This window comes from Pithys albifrons, chromosome 29, assembly GCF_047495875.1.
Source record: "Pithys albifrons albifrons isolate INPA30051 chromosome 29, PitAlb_v1, whole genome shotgun sequence".
Taxonomy (NCBI): domain Eukaryota; kingdom Metazoa; phylum Chordata; class Aves; order Passeriformes; family Thamnophilidae; genus Pithys; species Pithys albifrons.
The window spans coordinates 2,648,592-2,669,911 of NC_092486.1; the positions used below are offsets into that span (position 1 = coordinate 2,648,592).

The 21,320-nt window shown below is 51.6% G+C and overlaps 1 protein-coding gene across 3 annotated transcripts in view; it reads right to left on the reverse strand.

The window, feature by feature from the left end:
* The window catches only part of DOCK5 (dedicator of cytokinesis 5), a 109,841-nt gene that overhangs the window by 44,817 nt on the left and 43,704 nt on the right, over window positions 1-21,320 (reverse strand). For all 3 annotated transcript variants that reach the window (XM_071579182.1, XM_071579180.1, XM_071579183.1), the window contains exons 14-28: window positions 19,856-19,980; window positions 19,642-19,740; window positions 19,442-19,514; window positions 18,472-18,575; window positions 17,096-17,288; window positions 16,299-16,396; window positions 15,030-15,119; window positions 14,471-14,571; window positions 13,013-13,147; window positions 11,398-11,509; window positions 10,069-10,139; window positions 8,243-8,349; window positions 7,035-7,171; window positions 5,625-5,720; window positions 4,041-4,139 (exon numbers count right to left, since the gene is read on the reverse strand). In XM_071579182.1, coding sequence (XP_071435283.1) covers window positions 4,041-4,139; window positions 5,625-5,720; window positions 7,035-7,171; window positions 8,243-8,349; window positions 10,069-10,139; window positions 11,398-11,509; window positions 13,013-13,147; window positions 14,471-14,571; window positions 15,030-15,119; window positions 16,299-16,396; window positions 17,096-17,288; window positions 18,472-18,575; window positions 19,442-19,514; window positions 19,642-19,740; window positions 19,856-19,980 — 1,640 coding nt within the window. The remainder of the gene's footprint in view (window positions 1-4,040; window positions 4,140-5,624; window positions 5,721-7,034; window positions 7,172-8,242; window positions 8,350-10,068; window positions 10,140-11,397; window positions 11,510-13,012; window positions 13,148-14,470; window positions 14,572-15,029; window positions 15,120-16,298; window positions 16,397-17,095; window positions 17,289-18,471; window positions 18,576-19,441; window positions 19,515-19,641; window positions 19,741-19,855; window positions 19,981-21,320) is intronic.

Here is a 21,320-nt window from a genome sequence, read left to right on the forward strand (position 1 = left end):
CTGCACAAATTAAAAATGATTTCAAGGCTTTTATGTCTCCCCAAGGACAAGAAATCAGCATTCAAAGAGAAGAGGGACACCAAGAAGGTCACAGGAGAAACCACCCCCTTAAAACCATCCCCAGCAAGAAAAAAAATCCTGCATAGTTTGCCCTGAAAAGTTGGCAAGTGATGGAGAGAGAGAGAGAGAAATGGCCCTCAGGAAAATCCTTTTTAGTATTATTAAATCAGAGCTTGATGGAAAGGTCTGGCCCTGCCAGGGCACCTTGGAGAGATGAATTAACTCCTGACACTGTTCAACCAACCAGGGAATGATGCAAAGCTGGGCTGGAAATATCAGGGGAAAAAAAAAACCACAACCCAACAGCAAACAACAGAAATAAACCCAATTCTTGCAGTAAATCAGAATGTTCTATTGGGGTTATTGGTGTTGGTTCTGGAGATTAAGGATGTGGAAAAAGGAGATTAGAAATTGTTATTTTTTTTCTGGTTAAATCCATTCAGGATGATCTTGAAGGTCCCTTCCAACCCACACCATTTTTGGGTGATGAGCAGGTTATTTTGAATAATCACATAATTCCCCTTCTTGGTGTGGCCTCATAGAGAAGTTTTCTGTGCCCCACAGAAATAAAAAAAAGAATATTCAAATATTCCTCTGGCTGAGTCAGGAGGTAAAATGGGACATCTTGGACCTTCCAGGGGAGCTCTGGAAGAATAAACCCAATTCTTGCAGTAAATCAGAATGTTCTATTGGTGTTCTGTAGATTTAAGGATGTGGAAAAAGGAGATTAGAAACTGTTATTTTTGGAGCAGTTTTTGGTTAAATCCATCCAGGATGATCTTGAAGGTCCCTTCCAACCCACACCATTCTTGGGTGATGAGCAGGTTATTTTTAATAATCACATAATTTCCCTTCTTGGTCTGGCCTCATAGAGAAGTTTTCTGTGCCCCACAGAAATAAAAAAGAATATTCAAATATTCCTCTGGCTGAGTCAGGACAGGGGAACAAACAACAAACAGAAATAAACCCAATTCTTGCAGTAAATCAGAATGTTCTATTGGGGTTATTGGTGTTGGTTCTGGAGATTAAGGGTGTGGAAAAAGGAGATTAGAAATGGTTATTTTTTTTCTGGTTAAATCCATTCAGGATCATCTTGAAAGTCCTTCCAACCCACACCATTCTTGGGTGATGAGCAGGTTATTTATAATAATCACATAATTCCCCTTCTTGGTCTGGCCTCATAGAGAAGTTTTCTGTGCCCCACAGAAATAAAAAAAGAATATTCCAACATTCCTCTGGCTGAGTCAGGAGATAAAATGGGACATCTTGGACCTTCCAGGTGAGCTCTGGAAGAATAAACCCAATTCTTGCAGTAAATCAGAATGTTCTATTGGTGTTCTGTAGATTAAGGATGTGGAAAAAGGAGATTAAAAACTGTTATTTTTTCTGGTTAAATCCATTCAGGATCATCTTGAAGGTCCCTTCCAACCCACACCATTCTGTGCTTCTGTTCTGTGGGTGATGAGCAGGTTATTTTTATTAATCACATAATTCATCTTCTTGGTCTGGCCTCATAGGGAAGTTTTCTGTGCCCCACAGAAATAAAAAAAGAATATTCAAATATTCCTCTGGCTGAGTCAGGACAGGGGAACAAACAACAAACAGAAATAAACCCAATTCTTGCAGTAAATCAGAATGTTCTATTGGGGTTATTGGTGTTGGTTCTGGAGATTAAGGATGTGGAAAAAGGAGATTAGAAATGGTTATTTTTTTTCTGGTTAAATCCATTCAGGATCATCTTGAAGGTCCCTTCCAACCCACACCATTCTTGGGTGATGAGCTGGTTATTTTTAATAATCACATAATTCCCCTTCTTGGTCTGGCCTCATAGAGAAGTTTTCTGTGCCCCACAGAAATAAAAAAAGAATATTCAAATATTCCTCTGGCTGAGTCAGGAGGTAAAATGGGACATCTTGGACCTTCCAGGTGAGCTCTGGAAGAATAAACCCAATTCTTGCAGTAAATCAGAATGTTCTATTGGGGTTATTGGTGTTGGTTCTGGAGATTAAGGATGTGGAAAAAGGAGATTAGAAATGGTTATTTTTTTTCTGGTTAAATCCATTCAGGATCATCTTGAAAGTCCTTCCAACCCACAAGTTTTGGGAACTTGCTGAAGATTTTGGGAACTTATTGAAGATTTTGGGAACTTGTTGAAGATTTTGGGAACTTGCTGAAGATTTTGGGAACTTATTGAAGATTTTGGGAACTTTTTGAAGATTTTGGGAACTTGTTGAAGATTTTGGGAACTTGTTGAAGATTTTGGGAAGTTATTGAAGATTTTGGGACCTTGTTGAAGATTTTGGGAAGTTATTGAAGATTTTGGGAAGTTATTGAAGATTTTGGGCACTTTTTGAAGATTTTGGGAACTTGTTGAAGATTTTGGGAAGTTATTGAAGATTTTGGGCACTTTTTGAAGATTTTGGGAACTTGTTGAAGATTTTGGGAACTTATTGAAGATTTTGGGAACTTGTTGAAGATTTTGGGAAGTTATTGAAGATTTTGGGAACTTTTTGAAGATTTGGGAACTTGTTGAAGATTTTGGGCACTTGTTGAAGATTTTGGGAAGTTATTGAAGATTTTGGGCACTTGTTGAAGATTTTGGGAACTTGTTGAAGATTTTGGGAGCTTGTTGAAGATTTTGGGCACTTATTGAAGATTTTGGGCACTTGTTGAAGATTTTGGGAACTTGTTGAAGATTTTGGGAAGTTATTGAAGATTTTGGGAACTTGTTGAAGATTTTGGGAACTTGTTGAAGATTTTGGGAACTTGTTGAAGATTTTGGGAACTGCCCATTAAAGGAAGATTTTGGGAACTTAATTCAAGTTTAGAGGAGAAAGAATTAATGGAAAAAGGAGCAGAGAGAGAGCAAGAGAAGGGGAAATGCTTTTCCTTTCCATCTTCATTCCCTCTTCTGGTTCTTGATTGAAATAGTCCTGAAAGATGTTCTACTCAATGCCAGAAATGGTGCTCTTGGGCTCTGCTGAGGCAGCAACAGCCAAGAATGAACCTCTGGTGGGTGTGGATTGATCCCAACACGCTCAACATGGGAAGGACCTTCCAGGTGTGATCCCTCCAAATTCAACATGGGAAGGACCTTCCAGGTGTGATCCCAACACACTCAACATGGGAAGGACCTTCCAGGTGTGATCCCCCACACTCAACATGGGAAGGACCTTCCAGGTGTGATCCCAACACACTCCACACTGGGAATGACCTTCCAGGTGTGATCCTCTCACACTCAACATGGGAAGGACCTTCCAGGTGTGATCCCAAAACACTCAACATGGGAAGGACCTTCCAGGTGTGATCCCCCACACTCAACATGGGAAGGACCTTCCAGGTGTGATCCCAACACACTCAACATGGGAAGGACCTTCCAGGTGTGATCCCAACACACTCAACATGGGAAGGACCTTCCAGGTGTCACCCCAACACACTCAACATGGGAAGGACCTTCCAGGTGTGATCCCAACACACTCAACATGGGAAGGACCTTCCAGGTGTGATCCTCTCACACTCAACATGGGAAGGACCTTCCAGGTGTGATCCCAACACACTCAACATGGGAAGGACCTTCCAGGTGTGATCCCAACACACTCAACATGGGAAGGACCTTCCAGGTGTGATCCCAACACACTCAACATGGGAAGGACCTTCCAGGTGTGATCCCAACACACTCAACATGGGAAGGACCTTCCAGGTGTGATCCCAAAACACTCAACATGGGAAGGACCTTCCAAGTGTGATCCCTCCAAATTCAACACTGGGAAGGACCTTCCAGGTGTGACGCCCCCACACTCAACATGGGAAGGACCTTCCAGGTGTGACGCCCCCACACTCAACATGGGAAGGACCTTCCAGGTGTGATCCCAACACACTCAACATGGGAAGGACCTTCCAGGTGTGACCCCCCCCCCCACACTCAACATGGGAAGGACCCTCCAGAAGCAGAGAATTATTCCCCAGCCAGGGAGACTTACAATGATGTCCTGCCTGGTTTTGAAGGTGTTGATGTAGTGGTTGTAGTGGAAGTCATTCATCTGCCTCAGGATGGCCGTCATGCAGGCCACAAAAATCCCCTGCAAGGGCAGAAAGGAGACCTGGTTACCCTCCAGTGGCCTCTGCCAACCCCCCTGGGCACAGTCCTGCTGCCATCTGTGCCCTCAGAGCAGCCCTGGGGGCTCTTTGGTCCTCCAAACCAGGCAGGGCTTCCTAAAAGCCAAGCATGGAGTGTGGGTGTTGGTGTCCTTCTCCTCAGGGATTCCAGCTGGAAAACATCTCCTCCAAACATGGAATTTATATACAGATGTTTGTGTACAGAAATATAAAAATATACCCATACAAACTTTCTCATTGTGTCTTAAGGGGCTTTTCCAGCCTGACTCTGAGTTCCAGACTTGGCATGACCAGCTGCAATTCCATGAGTGACACCTTAACGTGGGTTTCAGGTCATCCAAGGTGAGATCCGTGCCCAGCTCTGGCTTTTTTCCAGCTTTCTGTCCACAAAATACAGGGAAAGCTGAAACCTTCCAACTGCTCCCACCTTGTAGGACACAGAGTGGTCAGAGGTGGCCCCAGAGATGGGTCACCTGGTAGGACACCAGAGAGGTCAGAGATGCCCCCAGAGATGGGTCACCTGGTAGGACACAGAGAGGTCAGAGATGCCCCCAGAGATGGGTCACCTGGTAGGACACAGAGAGGTCAGAGATGCCCCCAGAGATGGGTCACCTGGTAGGACACCAGAGAGGTCAGAGATGCCCCCAGAGATGGGTCACCTGGTAGGACATGAGAGAGGTCAGAGATGCCCCCAGAGATGGGTCACCTTGTGGGACACACCAGAGAGGTCAGAGATGCCCCCAGAGATGCGTCACCTTGTAGGATATGACTGGGCAGAGATGCCCCCAGAGATGGGTCACGTTGTAGGACACCAGAGAGGTCAGAGATGCCCCCAGAGATGCCCCCAGAGATGGGTCACCTGGTAGGACATAGAGAGGTCAGAGATGCCCCCAGAGATGGGTCACCTGGTAGGACACACCAGAGAGGTCAGAGATGCCCCCAGAGATGGGTCACCTTGAGATGGGTCACCTTGTAGGACACCAGAGAGGTCAGAGATGCCCCCAGAGATGGGTCACCTTGAGATGGGTCACCTTGTAGGACACCAGAGAGGTCAGAGATGCCCCCAGAGATGGGTCACCTTGTAGGACACCAGAGTGGTCAGAGATGGGTCACCCCTCAGCACCCAGTCCTGCGTGGCCAAGGGGACACAACAGCAGCTTTCCAGCAGGCTCCTGGTATGGGCAGTCAGGAACTGCCCTGAACCCATGACCCCTGTGCCCAGGTGCCCAAAGGAACTGGCAGTGCCAGCCCAGGGAACCAGCTGGAAGCGCAGCTGGAGCAGCACAACTCGGGCCCCAAACCCCCCAAAGCCCCACCTGAGTGGCACAGCAGCCCCGCAGGGAGGGCAAGGTGGTTTCACCAAGCAGTGCCAGGCCCTGGGGTGTGCCAGGGAAGGCATTCCAGCAGGGCACAGGGCAGGGAGGGGGCACGGAGAGGTTCCCACTCACCCCGTGCGGGGACTGGCGGCTCATCCCGATCACGGTGCGGTTGATCCTGCGCAGGAGCCGCTCCATCATCAGCTGCGTGTGCAGCGCCGTGGGGCCCTGGGGGGCACGGGCACTCAGGGGCAGCCTGTGCCCAGTGTGCCAGGGAGCACAGCCCTGTGGGGCCCTGGGGGGCACGGGCACTGAGGGGCAGCCTGTGCCCAGTGTGCCAGGGAGCACAGCCCTGTGGGGCCCTGGGGGGCACGGGCACTGAGGGGCAGCCTGTGCCCAGTGTGCCAGGGAGCACAGCCCTGTGCCCAGTGTGCCAGGGAGCACAGCCCTGGGGGGCCCTGGGGGGCACGGGGCACTGAGGGGCAGCCTGTGCCCAGTGTGCCAGGGAGCACAGCCCTGTGGGGCCCTGGGGGGCACTGAGGGGCAGCCTGTGCCCAGTGTGCCAGGGAGCACAGCCCTGTGCCCAGTGTGCCAGGGAGCACAGCCCTGTGGGGCCCTGGGGGGCACGGGCACTGAGGGGCAGCCTGTGCCCAGTGTGCCAGGGAGCACAGCCCTGGGGGACCCTGGGGGGAACGGGGCACTGAGGGGCAGCCTGTGCCCAGTGTGCCAGGGAGCACAGCCCTGTGGGGCCCTGGGGGGCACGGGCACTGAGGGGCAGCCTGTGCCCAGTGTGCCAGGGAGCACAGCCCTGGGGGGCCCTGGGGGGCACGGGCACTCAGGGGCAGCCTGTGCCCAGTGTACCAGGGAGCACAGCCCTGTGTCCAGTGTGTCAGGGAGCACAGCCCTGGGGGGCAGGGGGCACTGAGGGGCAGCCCTGGGGAACCCTGGGGGGCAGGGGGCACTGAGGGGCAGCCCTGGGGGGCCCTGGGGGGCAGGGGGCACTGAGGGTCAGCCTGTGCCAAGTGCCCCAGGGAGCACAGTGCCCCACAGTGTCCAGCCCTGGGGGGCCCTGTAGTGAGCACGGGGCACTGAGAGCTCAGCCCTGTGCCCACTGCCTCACAGAGCCCACCCTTGGTGCCCACTGCCCCACAGAGCCCTTGGTGCCCACTGCCTCACAGAGCCCACCCTTGGTGCCCACTGCCCCACAGAGCCCACCCTTGGTGCCCACTGCCCCACAGAGCCCTTGGTGCCCACTGCCCCACAGAGCCCACCCTTGGTGCCCACTACCCCATAGAGCCCACCCTTGGTGCCCACTGCCCCACAGAGCCCACCCTTGGTGCCCACTGCCGCACAGAGCCCACCCTTGGTGCCCACTGCCCCATAGAGCCCACCCTTGGTGCCCACTGCCCCACAGAGCCCACCCTTGGTGCCCACTGCCCCACAGAGCCCACCACTGATGCAGGAGTTGAGAAGGGTTTTTTTTCCATAACTGCTGCCAAGAGGGATTACCCTGAACTGGCACCCCTGGGGGTTGGTGCTCACCACATCTTTCCTGTCCAGCACCTCCAGGACGCTGCTGAGCAGTTGGGCACAGGCCTCGTGGTCAGGTCGGGGGCAGTTGTCATCCAGCTGCCCACTCAGCTGGTCGATCAGCAGGGGCAGGAGGGCATCTCTGCACTCTGGGAAATGGAACAGGGACAGCACCACACGTGGCTGAGCTCAGGCAGATCCTCAGCATTGGGTCTGTGTGGGCACCACTCAGGAATCTTCTGCTCCTGAGCTCATCCTGGACACCAAGAGGTGCTCAAAGCAACTTGAGTTACAACCAACAGAGTGAGAATCATAAATGGCTTCTAAAGAGAGTCATGGAATGGTTTGGGTTGGAAGGGAACTTAAAGCCCATCCAGTGCCACCCCTGCCATGGGCAGGGACACCTTCGACTATCCCAGGGGGCTCCAACCTGGCCTTGGACACTCCCAGGGATGGAGGAGTCACAGCTTCTCTGGGAATTCCATTCCATCCCTCCCCATCCTCCCAGGGAAGAATTTCTTCCCAATATCCCATCTAAACCAGCACATGGAATCATGGAATGGTTTGGGTTGGAAGAGACCTTCAAGATCATCCAGTGCCACCCCTGCCCTGGGCAGGGACACCTCCCACTGTCCCAGGGACACCTCCCACTGTCCCAGGTTGCTCCAACCTGGCCTTGGACACTCCCAGGGATGGGGCAGCCACAGCTTCTCTGGGAATTCCAGCCCATCCCTCCCCACCCTCCCAGGGAAGGATTTCTTCCCAATATCCCATCTATACCAGCACAGGGAATCATGGAATGGTTTGGGTTGGAAGAGACCTTAAAACCACCTCATTCCACCCCTGCCATGGACAGGGACACCTCTCACTGTCCCAGGGACACCTCCCACTGTCGCAGGGTGCTCCAGCCTGGCCTTGGACACTCCCAGGGATGGGGCAGCCACAGCTTCTCTGGGCACCCTGTGCCAGGGCCTGTCCATATAGGCAGGAATTCCTTCCCAATATCCCATCAAAGAGCAAACTCAGCCTCTTTCTAATCCACCCCTTGGATCAGGATCCTCCAGCACTGGGAATTCCACGAAGACTGAACAGCAAAAAGCATTTCAGTTCTTCCAAAACAGATTTAAAGGGAGATTCCCCTGATGACTGACATGGGAACTGAGAGGCATTTTCAGTTCTGAGGGTCCCTGGATTCTCCAGAGCTCCAAAGAGCCACTCACCAGCCTGTCTGAACAGGTCACTCTCCACGATCTTGGTCAGGCAGTTGAGCTTCTGCCGCACGAGTTGGTTGTCAGGAATGCTCTGGATGAACTTGCTGAAGAGGACACTGAGGTGCAAACCACAGAGCAGGCAGAGGGTCAGGACTTTCACCCAATGGCAGCCCATCCTACACTGTCCTGCACTTGGGCAAATCGTGGGATCATGGAATGGTTTGGGTGGGAAGGGATTTAAAGGTCATCTCATCCCACCCTCTGCCACGGGCAGGAACACGTCCCACTGTCCCAGGGACCCCTCCCACTGTCCCAGGGACACCTCCCACTGCCCCAGGGACCCCTCCCACTGTCCCAGGGACACCTCCCACTGTTCCAGGGACACCTCCCACTGTCCCAGGTTGCTCCAACCTTGGACACTCCCTGGGATGGAGCAGCCACAGCTTCTCTGGGAATCCCATCCCAGGCCCTCCCAGGGTAGGATTTCTTCCCAATATCCCATCTAAACCAGCACATGGAATCATGGAATGGTTTGGGTTGGAAGAGACCTTCAAGATCATCCAGTGCCACCCCTGCCCTGGGCAGGGACACCTCCCGCTGTCCCAGGGACACCTCCCACTGTCCCAGGGGGCTCCAACCTGGCCTTGGACACTCCCAGGGATGGGGCAGCCACAGCTTCTCTGGGAATCCCATCCCAGGCCCTCCCAGGGAGGGATTTCTTCCCAATATCTCATCTAAACCAGCACATGGAATCAGGGAATGGTTTGGGTTGGAAGGGACCTTCAAGATCACCCACTTCCACCCCTGCCATGGGCAGGGACCCCTCCCAGTGCCCCAGGTTGCTCCAACCTTGGACACTCCCAGGGATGGGGCAGCCACAGCTTCTCTGGGCACCCTGTGCCAGGGCCTGCCCACCCTCCCAGGGCAGGAGTCAAGCAGGTTTGTCTCTGTGTGGACATGTCACCTCCAAGTGCTCTCCAGAAAAATTCCTACAGAGCCCTGACTTATTGTCCAGCACTTGCAATAAAACTGAGCCCTGTTGAGAAGGTGGAGGCTTCAAACTTTGAAAATGAAGCTTTTACTCCAAGCCAAACCCAACACATGGCAACGGTAAGGAGACAACACTCTGTGCCCTCCAGAGCCAGCAGAAGACACACACACCCAACAGCACCAGCACATCCTCCCAGATGCTTCTTTCATCAAGAGTGATGACCCTCTTCAGTCCCACAGTCCAGGAAATTCAACTCCATGGACATTTCCTGCCTGTCCTGCTGTTTCCAAGCAGGTTATTTGTGTCAGGACAAGGAGACAGGGATGGGTGATGTGGCCACCAAAGAGGAACCCACAGGGCTGTGGATTCCCTGCCTAAATCCAAGCTTATTGTCCTGACTAAGGCTCTGCCTCTGCCACAGGTTTTGGTCCATCTCAGGGACAATCATTAAGAATTAATCGGTGGAAAGCTCCACAACATTTCAACATCTCACTGGAGTCCTCAAATTTTGGTTTTCAGGCAATCTCAAGGTGTCTGTAAGAATCACAGGAATGGTTTGGGTGGGAAGGGACCTCAAAGATCCTCCAGTTCCACCCCCTGCCACGGGCAGGGACACCTTCCACTGGACCAGGTCACTCCAAGCCCTGTCCAACCTGGCCTTGGACATTCCTGGAATGCCCAGTTGAGATTCACAGAATCCTTCCAACCACTCTGAGCTCCTTTCAAGCCCTGCAAGCACCTCCTCAAATTCATGCCCAGTATCTGCACCATCAGCTCAGAATGAGAAGGTCTCCTTCCAGCAAAGCTCCCCAAATCCTTCCCACCAGATGAAGAAGACAATTACCTGAGCTCCACAGGGTCAAACACCAGCTTGACATCATTTATGATGCTTGGCAAGTACTTCAGAGCTGCTCCCTGCAAGAGAAAAACCCAAGGACATGAAAACCCATCTAGTTTTTGTTGAGAGCAAATCTGGGGACAGGTTCAGGGAACTGCCTTAAGGTCCAATTCATGCACCCAAAGAGCCTCCAGCAACCCCAGACATGCAGAGCAGGGTGGGAAAGGTGAAGGAGAGAGGGGGTTTTACAGCCCTCAAAACTTGTTCCTTTTCCTCCCAGCTGATCAGAGAATCAGAGAATCAGTTGGGTTGGAAGAGACCTCCGAGATCACCAAGTCCAACCCTTGATTCAACCCCACTGTGATCACCAGATCAGAGAATCAGTTGGGTTGGAAGAGACTTCCCAGATCATCAAGTCCAACCCTTCATACAACCCCACTGGGATCACTCTGGCACTCTGTGCCCTGGGCTGGTGATCACAGTGAGGCTGGATCAAGACATGGTGGATTCTCACTCAGTGCCACATCCAGTCTCACCTTAAACACCTCCAGGGATGGGGAATCCACCCCCTCTCTGGGCAGCCCATTCCAAGGCCTGACCACTCTCTCTGCAAAGAATTTCTTCCTGATATCCAACCTAACCCTCCCCTGCCACAGCTTAAGGCCCTCTTGTCCTACTGTTGATTGCTTGAGAGAAGAGACCAACCCCCCCTGGGTCCAAAGTCCTGTCAGGGAGTTGTGGGGAGGGCTGAGGTCACCTCTGAGCCTCCTCTTCTCCAGGCTGAACACCCCCAGCTCCCTCAGCCTCTCTCCACAGCACTTGTGCTCCAGTCCCTTCTCCAGCCTCGTTGCTCTTCTCAGTTGGGTTGGAAAAGCCCCCCGAGATAATCAAGTCCAGCCCTTGGTCCAGCTCCAGTCCCTTTACCAGATCATGGCACTCAGTGCCACGGCCAAGCTCAGGTTCAAACCCTCCAGGGATGGGGAATCCACCCCCTCTCTGGGCAGCCCATTCCAATCCCTGAGCACTCTCTCTGCAAAGAATTTCTTTCTGCTCTCCAACTTCAATTTCCCCTGGCAGAGCTTGAGCCCATCGTGCCCCCTTGTCCTATTGCTGAGTGCCTGGGAGAAGAGACCAACCCCCACCTGGCCACAACTTCCCTTCAGGCAGTTCCAGACAGTGCTGAGGTCACCTCTGAGCCTCCTCTTCTCCAGGCTGAACACCCCCAGCTCCCTCAGCCTCTCCCCACAGCACTTGTGCTCCAGTCCCTTCTCCAGCCTCGTTGCTCTTCTCTGGAATTAACAAAGGATGATCCCTCTCCCTGCAGGTGGTGCCCACCTTGATCTTGACAGCCTCCTCCAGGGGCCTGTCCATGAGGACGTTGAAGGACAGGAACAGCTGGCGAATGGCATCGTTGAACTCATTGCCCTCCTCACTCTTGTCATAAAAACTGCAAAGAACACACCAGGCTGGTTATTACACCCAAAGAACACACCAGGCAGGTTATTGTACCCAGAATGCCAGGCTGGCAGTGCCAGGGGGCATTTCATCCTGTGGAGCATCTCCTTCTGCAAAGAGGGGAGAGTGAAGATGGTGTTGGAGATTCTGCAGGAATTCCCTGCTGGAATCTGTTCCAAGGGAAAAGTTGCACTACTTTTAGAGCTGCCATTGGGTTCCAACAATCACAGAATCACAGAATGGATTGGGTTGGAAAAGCCCTCCAAGATCATCAAGTCCAACCCTTGATCCAACTCCAGTCCCTTTACCAGATCATGGCACTCAGTGCCACGGCCAAGCTCAGGTTCAAACCCTCCAGGGATGGGGAATCCACCCTCTCTCTGGGCAGCCCATTCCAATGCCTGAGCACTCTCTCTGCAAAGAATTTCTTTCTGCTCTCCAACTTCAATTTCCCCTGGCAGAGCTTGAGCCCATCGTGCCCCCTTGTCCTATTGCTGAGTGCCTGGGAGAAGAGACCAACCCCCAGCTGGCCACAACTTCCCTTCAGGCAGTTCCAGACAGTGCTGAGGTCACCTCTGAGCCTCCTCTTCTCCAGGCTGAACACCCCCAGCTCCCTCAGCCTCTCCCCACAGCACTTGTGCTCCAGTCCCTTCTCCAGCCTCGTTGCTCTTTTCTTCTCACTTGGGTTGGAAGAGACCTCTGAGATCATCAAATCCAACCCTTGATCCAACCCCACTGGGATCACTCTGGCACTCTGTGCCCTGGGCTGGTGATCCCAGTGGGGTTGGATCAAGACATGGTGGATTCTCTGTCCCTGGAGGTGTTTCAGAGGACACTCAGTGCCACATCCAGTCCCTTCTCCAGCCTCGTGGCTCTTCTCTGGCCCCGCTCCAGCCCCTCAATCTCTTGCCTCAACTGAGGGGCCCAGAACTGAACACAACACTCAAGGTGTGGCCTCCCCAAGGCAGAGTCCAGGGGAAGGGTCACTGCCCTGGGCCTGCTGGCCACGCTAGTTTGGATCCAGGCCAGGATCCCCTTGGCCTTCTTGGCCACCTGGGCAACAGTCAAGGTGCCCAGTCTGTGTTGAACGAAGCCAAAGCCAGAAGGAACATGATCAAAGGATTCCACCTCATAGGGTTCACTGGAAATCTCTGAAAAGATGTTCTGAGGCCACAGCAGAACCTCTGTCACTGACCAAGGTACCATCCTCACCTCACCCAACCAGTGTCTGTTTATCTGAAAAGTTTCCTAAAATGAGGAAATCATTCCATGTTTTCCTTTTAAAAATAAATATGGGCCCTTTTTCAGCTCCTTTTCAGAGGTGACTAAAAGGACTCTCCTCTTCCAATGTGATGTTCCAATTTTTGCTCAACTGCAGACAAAGTGCAGGAAGAGCCTCTCAATCCAGGAGTGACAGAGGAGATGGTGGAGAAAATGGGATGAGTGGAAGAAGCTCCAAGAAGAGCCCCAAGGATGGCAAAGGGCTTGGACTCACCTCAGGTACAACACCCGGGACTGAACGATGAACCTGAACAGGTACTTGAGGGCCTTCAAGGCAGCAAAGAGCAGCTCAGTCTTGCTGGAGTCCTCAGCACTTCCCACATAACAGTTCAGGACTTTGGTGAGCTTCCTTTGGAGGTAAAACAGAAAAGAGAATCAATACAGAGCCAGTCCAGCTCCTCCCTGAGTGCAGGTTCCTTGTTCCAGAGAGGAACTCCAGACCAACACACAGACAGAGGTTCCTCCTCACAGCCCATGTCCTCCTGAAATCTTTTGGCTTCATGGCATGCCAGATTTTGACAAGCACCTCAGGAATTCTCAGCAAAGCCAACAAATGTGTTGACAAATTCCAGCTGCTTGATCTGCTTTTCTTCTTCCCTAAAACGAGCTGTTCCAGGGGCTGGAAAATCCATCCCTGACACCTTCTCTACGTGTCACCAGCCCCATGTGTGGAGCACAAAGCCCTCCTGAAGCAAGTCTGAACTGCAGACATGGACAACAAGAGGCACAAAACATAAAAAAGAGTAATTCTGATCAAGTGTCTGCCACGTCAGAAGAGGAGGATCCTCCCTGAGTGGGAGGGCTGGGAATATTCAGGCAAAATGCTCTCCATGAAACAACTCCCAGGAGGGCAAAGTCCCCAGAGTGGGGTGGGAGTGGCAGCCAAGGACACAACAGCTCTGGCTGCTTTATTTGCCACCCTGCCAGCACCTCCTTTTCCAAATTCTGGCATGGGGAACACACAAAGGATGCTCTGGAATATTAAAGTTCACTTGGCATTGAGCTGAGCTGGAAAGGAAGGCAAGAGAACACCAAAGCTGAGACAGGGTGTGCTCATTAACCAGATTAAAAAGCCTGTTTGTTGGGAGGGAAATAATGATGATCCTTCCACAGGTTACAAGGAAAAAGGGAAGGAAATCACATGGAAACAGGGGCTGGGTGGCAAGAAAGGGAGGGAGAAAGCAAGGCAGGACATGGGGACTTCCAACTGTGTGTCCTCATGGGATTATCTTGAGTGTGACAGCCACAAAAAGGGGCTGAGCCCTCAGGACCAGGAATTCAGGTCCATCAGAACAAAAAGGGATTTTTAGAGAGGAGAAAAGGAGTTTTGCCTTCCATGTTGTCTCAGTTTTAACTTTCCACTGCCTGTTGTAATGAGGGTGATGACCAAGGAGCTGGAAATTAAATCTGGGAGAGAAGGGTCTGTGCCTTACAGGAAAAAGTCTCACAACAGAAGTTCCTCCAGCATAAAAAGAGGAATTACAGGATTTCTTTCCCTCTTGGGAAAGCAGAGAATGGGATGGAACCCTCTGGTTTGTGCTGCTTTTATCACATTGCCCTCATCAACAACTACCCAAGAAACACCATCATTATCATCACGAAAAGCCAATGCCAGCAGCACAAGCCTCAGGGAGGGCGTGCCAGGGTGCCAGGCTGGGCTGGCAATACTCACACGTAGGCCAGGGTGGCACTGAAGTGCTTGTAAATGTAAGTTTCAAGGACAGCGTTGAAATGCTGGAACTTGATGTCTCCAATCAGAGAAATAATAAATACCTGCCAAAAATTCAAAAGGACTCAGATGGACAGACCTGCAGAGTCTGGTTGCATGTCATTTTTTTTTTTTTTGCTGTATTACAGGGTTTTATTTTGTTTTCCCACAGTTACATATCATTTATTTTGTTGTATTATAAGTGGTTTTTTTTGTTTTCCCACAGTCCAGTTGCCTGTAATTCCTTTTCCTGTATTATACTTGTTTTTTTTTGTTTTTCTAACACCATGAATGCTACAGAAAGTCTTCTAATAGTCACTAAATACTTTTATTAAATACTTCTATTAAACATCTATTCCTTTTTTCACTGTGGTTACCAAAAAGCTCAGCCTTAACTCCTGAAAATGCCTTAGGAAGTGTTTCAATAAAACCAATTAATAGAGTAAAATACCAGTTGCTCCTCTAAAGGAATGCCCAGAAAAGAGGCTGGAAATGAGGCTGAACACAAATGAGACTCACTCACCAGGGCATCAAACACCAGGAAGTCAAAGGTTTCATTCTCTGACATCTCCATCATGATGTTGAAAAGTGCATCAAGGGTGTCTGGCAAAAACTAGGGGAGAAAAATGAATAGCAGGAAGGTGGGAAAAGACTGTTTTTCCTTCTGGACTTGGATTTGGATGGTTCTCTCCCTCCAGGCTGGCCAGGCTGAAGGGGAAGAGCTGGCCAGGAAAGACCATTTAAAAGGGATCTCAGCCCTGTGGTCATGCACATGATGGTCCTGATCATCACCAGGGTGGTGGTACCCAGAGAAACTGTGGCTGCCCCATCCCTGGAGTGTCCAAGGCCAGGGTGGAGCAACCTGGGACAGAGGCAGGTGTCCCTGGGACAGTGGGAGGTGTCCCTGCCCATGACAGGACACCTGGGTGATTTTTAAAGTCTTGTCCCAGTCCAGCAGGTGGGCCCAGTTTGTCCCAGTGTGGGGGTGACCAAAGCTGGGCATTCCAAACCCTCTGGGCCATTGCCCAGCAACTGTTCCCAAGGGCCCATTGGCAGCAGCTGCCCAGGGCACAGCTGAGCCCTCAGGCTGGGAGCTGGCTGGGAAAGAAGCCTGGCAGAGGAGCTGGGAGAACTGCCCTGCAGGGACTCCTTGGCACCTCCACACCCACCTGAGGGCTCAGCTCTGCTCAGGGGCCAGCAACGAGTCCAAAATCCCCCCTGAGTGCCAGAGTCAGATCCCCCAGTGTGGAACTCCCTGCCCTGGGGGAGGCACTGGGGGCTCCCACCCAAACCTGAGGGGAGACAATCTTGGCCTTTGGGCACCTCTGGCACCACTCCTGGCATCCAGAGCAGGAGCAGACCCTGCACAGGAGGAGCCCCCCACTCTCCCCCAGACTCTGCCATCATCTGCACCAACAGCTTTGTCCCCTCCTTTGCCTTTGGCCTCGGGGGAACCACGTGGGGCTCAGCACAGGGGCCACCAAACCCCCCTGTGTTTGTGCCCCAGGGGGCTGGGTTAGACTGCTGGGCTTGGGGGTTAAACCCAATTGCTCTTTGTGCCACTGCATTGATTGCAATATTGGTATTAAATTGTAACTCTGACTTAGAATCTCTCTTGTGGTGGGTTTGTTTCTCCTGCAGGTTCACCTTTAAACCAGCACAGGTCCCTTCCAACCCAAACCATTCCATGATTCCCCTGGGGCTGCTCTCCCATCCTACAGAGACCCTTTTGGGTCCAACACAGCTCCAGCCCTTCCAGGTGAACCCCCAGGGGGATGGACAGCACAGATACCTTCACAATCTCTCCTCCTTCCACCTCCATGAGCTTCCTGAGGTTGTGGGCGATGTTGTGGGAGTTGGAACGCCAGTTCAGCAAACCCAGCAGGTCCACTGGCAAGGGCAGAAGAGCAGCAATTAGCAATTACAACAGCCCAGCTGACTTCCTGGCTGCACAGCTATTTTTGGAATCAGAGAAGAGGAGGCCAAAGTCACCCTGAGGTCCAGAATATTCCCCTGAGGTGGCCCTTTTGTCTGGGCATTGCTATAAATGGAAACCTCAGTGCAGTCTGACAACATCATGAGGCTTTTGGAGACAACTTGGCAGGTCCCTTTTTCCCTCAGAGGTGTCTCAAGCCAGGAATGTCATCAGAGGGCATGACACAGCCCAGGAGCCTTCCAGAGCTCCTGGAATCTCCCCCCCCTTTCCCAGCACATCATTGCCATGGGGACACCAACTCACTGTGACCCCTCTGGCAGCAGGAAAAGCAGAGCTGATGCTCAACAGCCTCCTGGAGAGCTCAGTTCTAATTAACAGCAGAGCAAAGAGGGTAATTAACCTCCAGCATTTGTGATTCTGAGCAAACAAACAAACTGTCACTGACAGCTGCCATTTCTACACGTGGATTTAACAACATTCACGTGATGGGGTTTCACCTTTGGAGCTTGTACAGACAATGTGATGCCACCAGAGCTGGGCACATGGGACACCAACATTCCAGCTCAAGCCCTGTGCCCACAGATGCTGCAATGCCAGGAAGTTTGGACAAAGAGAATGCCCTCCTTAATTCCACCACCCAGCACAAGACATACCATTCTGGGTCAGTTTGGTGGAGCAGATGACAGTGGCAATCTGGAAGCTGTCCTTTGTGCTGTCCTTGGTGGGGGTGAAGTTGGCCAGATGGTGCAGGTTCTTCCCTGGAGGAGCCTCCCTGTCCTCCATCTCTGTTTTGGTGCAAGGAAGAGTCAAATAGCTTTTGGCATCTTCCATTTTCTTGTTGTCCCCCTGTTGGGCGAAGGCAGCAGAGAGAAGGGTCATGAGAACAGAGTGCCCAGGTGGCCAAGAAGGCCAAGGGGATCCTGGCCTGGATCCAAACTAGCGTGGCCAGCAGGCCCAGGGCAGTGACCCTTCCCCTGGACTCTGCCTTGGGGAGGCCACACCTTGAGTGTTGTGTTCAGTTCTGGGCCCCTCAGTTGAGGCAAGAGATTGAGGGGCTGGAGCGGGGCCAGAGAAGAGCAACGAGGCTGGAGAAGGGACTGGAGGTGGCACTGAGTGTCCTCTGAAACACCTCCAGGGACAGAGAATCCACCATGTCTTGATCCAACCCCACTGTGATCACCAGCCCAGGGCACAGAGTGCCAGAGTGATCCCAGTGGGGTTGGATCAAGGGTTGGACTTGATGATCTCAGAGGTCTCTTCCAACCCAAGTGAGAAGAGCAACAAGGCTGGAGAAGGGACTGGAGCACAAGTGCTGTGGGGAGAGGCTGAAGGAGCTGGGGGTGTTCAGCCTGGAGAAGAGGAGGCTCAGAGGTGACCTCAGCACTGTCTGGAACTGCCTGAAGGGAAGTTCTGGCCAGCTGGGGGTTGGTCTCTTCTCCCAGGCACTCAGCAATAGGACAAGGGGGCACGATGGGCTCAAGCTCTGCCAGGGGAAATTGAAGTTGGAGAGCAGAAAGGAATTCTTTGCAGAGAGAGTGCTCAGGGATTGGAATGGGCTGCCCAGAGAGGGGGTGGATTCCCCATCCCTGGAGGGTTTGAACCTGAGCTTGGCCGTGGCACTGAGTGCCATGATCTGGTAAAGGGACTGGAGTTGGACCAAGGGTTGGACTTGATGATCTCGGAGGGCTTTTCCAACACAATCCATTCAATGATTCCATGATTCAATGTCCCAGTGCCACCTTCCCTGACCTCCTGCAGTGCTGCCCTGGAGTCAAACCTCAACAGAGTGACAGCCAGAATGGACTGGAAACACCTTTTCATCCCTGTAGATGTTTGGCCATCTCCTCTTGGGGAATAAGTTGCCCATGAAGCCAATGAGTCAATGATCTCTCCGAGCTACTCAATGAGACCCAAGCCCCAGGATTTAGGAAGTTTTCCTCCCAAACCCACACACATTTCAGCTTTTTACTGCTGGAGACTGTTTGGAGCAGGGAACCAAAAGCCAAGGCTGTGCCAAGGGCCAGCTCACCTTGTAGATGATGAGGTTGTGTTTGCCATCCTGCAGCGTCGTCCCGTCCGCGTTCATGAGCTTCACGAAGCCCATGCCAAAGGCCCTCTCAGACCTGTCCCTGGCTGCAAAGAGGAGAAATCTTGGTCAGGAATGGTCTTATTTGTGCCCACCCAATCCAGAGTGCAGCTCCCTAAGTCAGAAGCTTCTGTGTTTATTGGAATCTCAAGGCACTTGGAAGGATCTGCAGCTGCACGGAGGAACCTCCTCTCTGGAGCATTTCCCACCACACCATTTCAGTGCTTGACTGTCCTGAGACATGGACAGGACAGTGGTGGGACCCCACAATTTTGGAGGTCTTTTCCAACCTGGATGATTCAGTAACTCTGTGATACAGAATTGTACAGGTATTTCTGCAGATCTGGAAGGGATGAGATGTGGAAGTCACAACATCTCCCAGACGCCTTCAGGGGATTTTCTGAGAGCCTTTCAAGGGCTTGGTGTGTCACATTATTGATCTTGTTTCAGGACTTGAAACTTCTGGCTCCAACTTTCTCATTAACCTTTTGTCACATTATTGATCCTGTTTCAGGACTTTGAAGTAATTTGATGAAACTTCTGGCTCTTTCTCATTAGTCCTTCATTAACCTAATTAGAAATTCTCCTATAGGAAGACCATTTGGAGCCCACCAGGCCTTGCACTGAATTTTATGAAGGGCTTGATAGAAATTAAGCCCAACATCATAAAATAACAAACACTGATCATTTGAAGGGGGGTGTTGTGGGTTTAACACATTGTTGCAGTTTTAGAACAAAAACCAGCACCAAACTTTGATTTTTTGTGAAAAATTTGAGGTTTTCGTGGTTTTTTCTGGCTTGAAAAAAACCCCCAACACTGGAAATGCCCAGAAATGGAAGATCCACCCCTTTGGTGGACCCTCAGAACCCCTCAGTGAGGGTGGAACCAACACAGACCCTCCCAGGCACTCACATTCCTGCGACGAGCGATGACGGAACGTGAACCTCAGGTGGCACCGACTGACCTCTTCTATGGCAATGGCCACCTGCACAGGGGGGACAGCACAAACCTGCAGCCCCAGCCACACCTCCTGCTGCTCCACAGGACATCCTGGGCCTGAGGAACCTTCTGGTTTCAGGTTAGGAAGCAAGGAAGGGAGTGACCCCTCGTACCTTCACGGTTTCGTACCAACAAGGCTGCTTGACTTGGTAATAAACCACAGACTTGTACTCGGAGACACCTTCATAACCAGCCCCAGGATGGATGGCTTTCTTTGGACAGAAAGACAAGCAGAGGGAGGGAGGAGAAGTTAAGGTCCAGAAGGGAATCAAGGAGTGCTTTGGGTCCTGAGTTTTCAGAGCAATCAACTGGCAGAGGCCACGGTACCTCTTGGAGGTTTCCGTCCTCATCGTGGACAGACATGGTGACTTCGACATTCTTGGGGGTCTTTTTCTTGCCTTTGTCAAACTCCCCCTGGATCAGGGTGACATAGATGTCATTTCGAACGTCACCTGGAAAGGAGAACATCTCAGGAGGGTTTTCCTCACACAGGTTGGCACTTACCAGCCTTGGGCACCACGTTACCCTGACCAACTTCTCAGCTTTGGGGTAATTCACAGAATATTCTGAGCTGGAATAGACCTTTAATGACACCCAAAATCCCAGAATCCCAGACTGTTCTGAGTTGGAAGGACCCCCAAGGATCATCGAGTCCAACTCTTCAGTCAATGGCCCACAGAGGGGATTGAATCCCTGACCTTGGCATTATTACAGCCAAGTTTAACCAACTGAGCTGATCTCAGGGTCTCTTCCTCCCATGAAGATATTCAGGACTCACAAGCTTCTCTTCCTCCCTCCCTTCCTTCTCTTCCTCCCATGAAGATATTCAGCACTCACAACCTTCTCTCCCTCCCTTCCTTCTCAGAATCCCAGACTGTTTTGAGTTGGAAGGACCCCCAAGGATCATCAAGTCCAACTCTTCAGTCAATGACCCACACAGGGGATTGAACCCCTGACCTTGGGCATTATTACAGCCAAATTTTAACCAACTGAGCTGATCTCAGGGTCTCTTCCTCCCTCCCTTCCTTCTCTTCCCTCTAAGAAGATATTCAGGACTCACAACCTTCTCTCCTGCCCTCCCTTCCTTCTCTTCCTCCCATGAAGATATTCAGCACTCCCAACCTTCTCTCCCTCCCTTCCTTCTCAGAATCCCAGACTATTCTGAGTTGGAAGGACCCCCAAGGACCATCGAGTCCAACTCTTCAGTCAATGACCCACACAGGGGATTGAACCCATGACCTTGGCATTATTACAGCCAAGTTTAACCAACTGAGCTGATCTCAGGGTCTCTTCCTCCCTCCCTTCCTTCTCTTCCCTCTAAGAAGATATTCAGAACTCACAACCTTCCCTCCCTCCCTTCCTTCTCTTCCCCCCATGAAGATATTCAGAACTCACAATCTTCTCTCCCTTCCTTCCTTCTCTTCCCCCTATGAAGATATTCAGGACTCCCAACATTCTCTCCCTCCCTTCCTTCTCAGAATCCCAGACTGTTCTGAGTCGGAAGGACCCCCAAGGATCATCAAGTCCAACTCTTCAGTCAATGACCCACACAGGGGATTGAACCCCTGACCTTGGGCATTATTGCAACCAAGTTTTAACCAGCTGAGCTACTTCATCTCCAATTACACAAAGTCCTTCAGAATGAACCATTTTCCTTTCTAGAAACCTCTGTCCTGATGTTTTCTTTTTTAAATAATGAGCTCTAAAGGGCAAAATCCACTTAGAATGGATTTCACAGGGTCAGACCTGCAGGCAACAAAAATCTCTTGGACTAAAAGGACATTTTAGAATC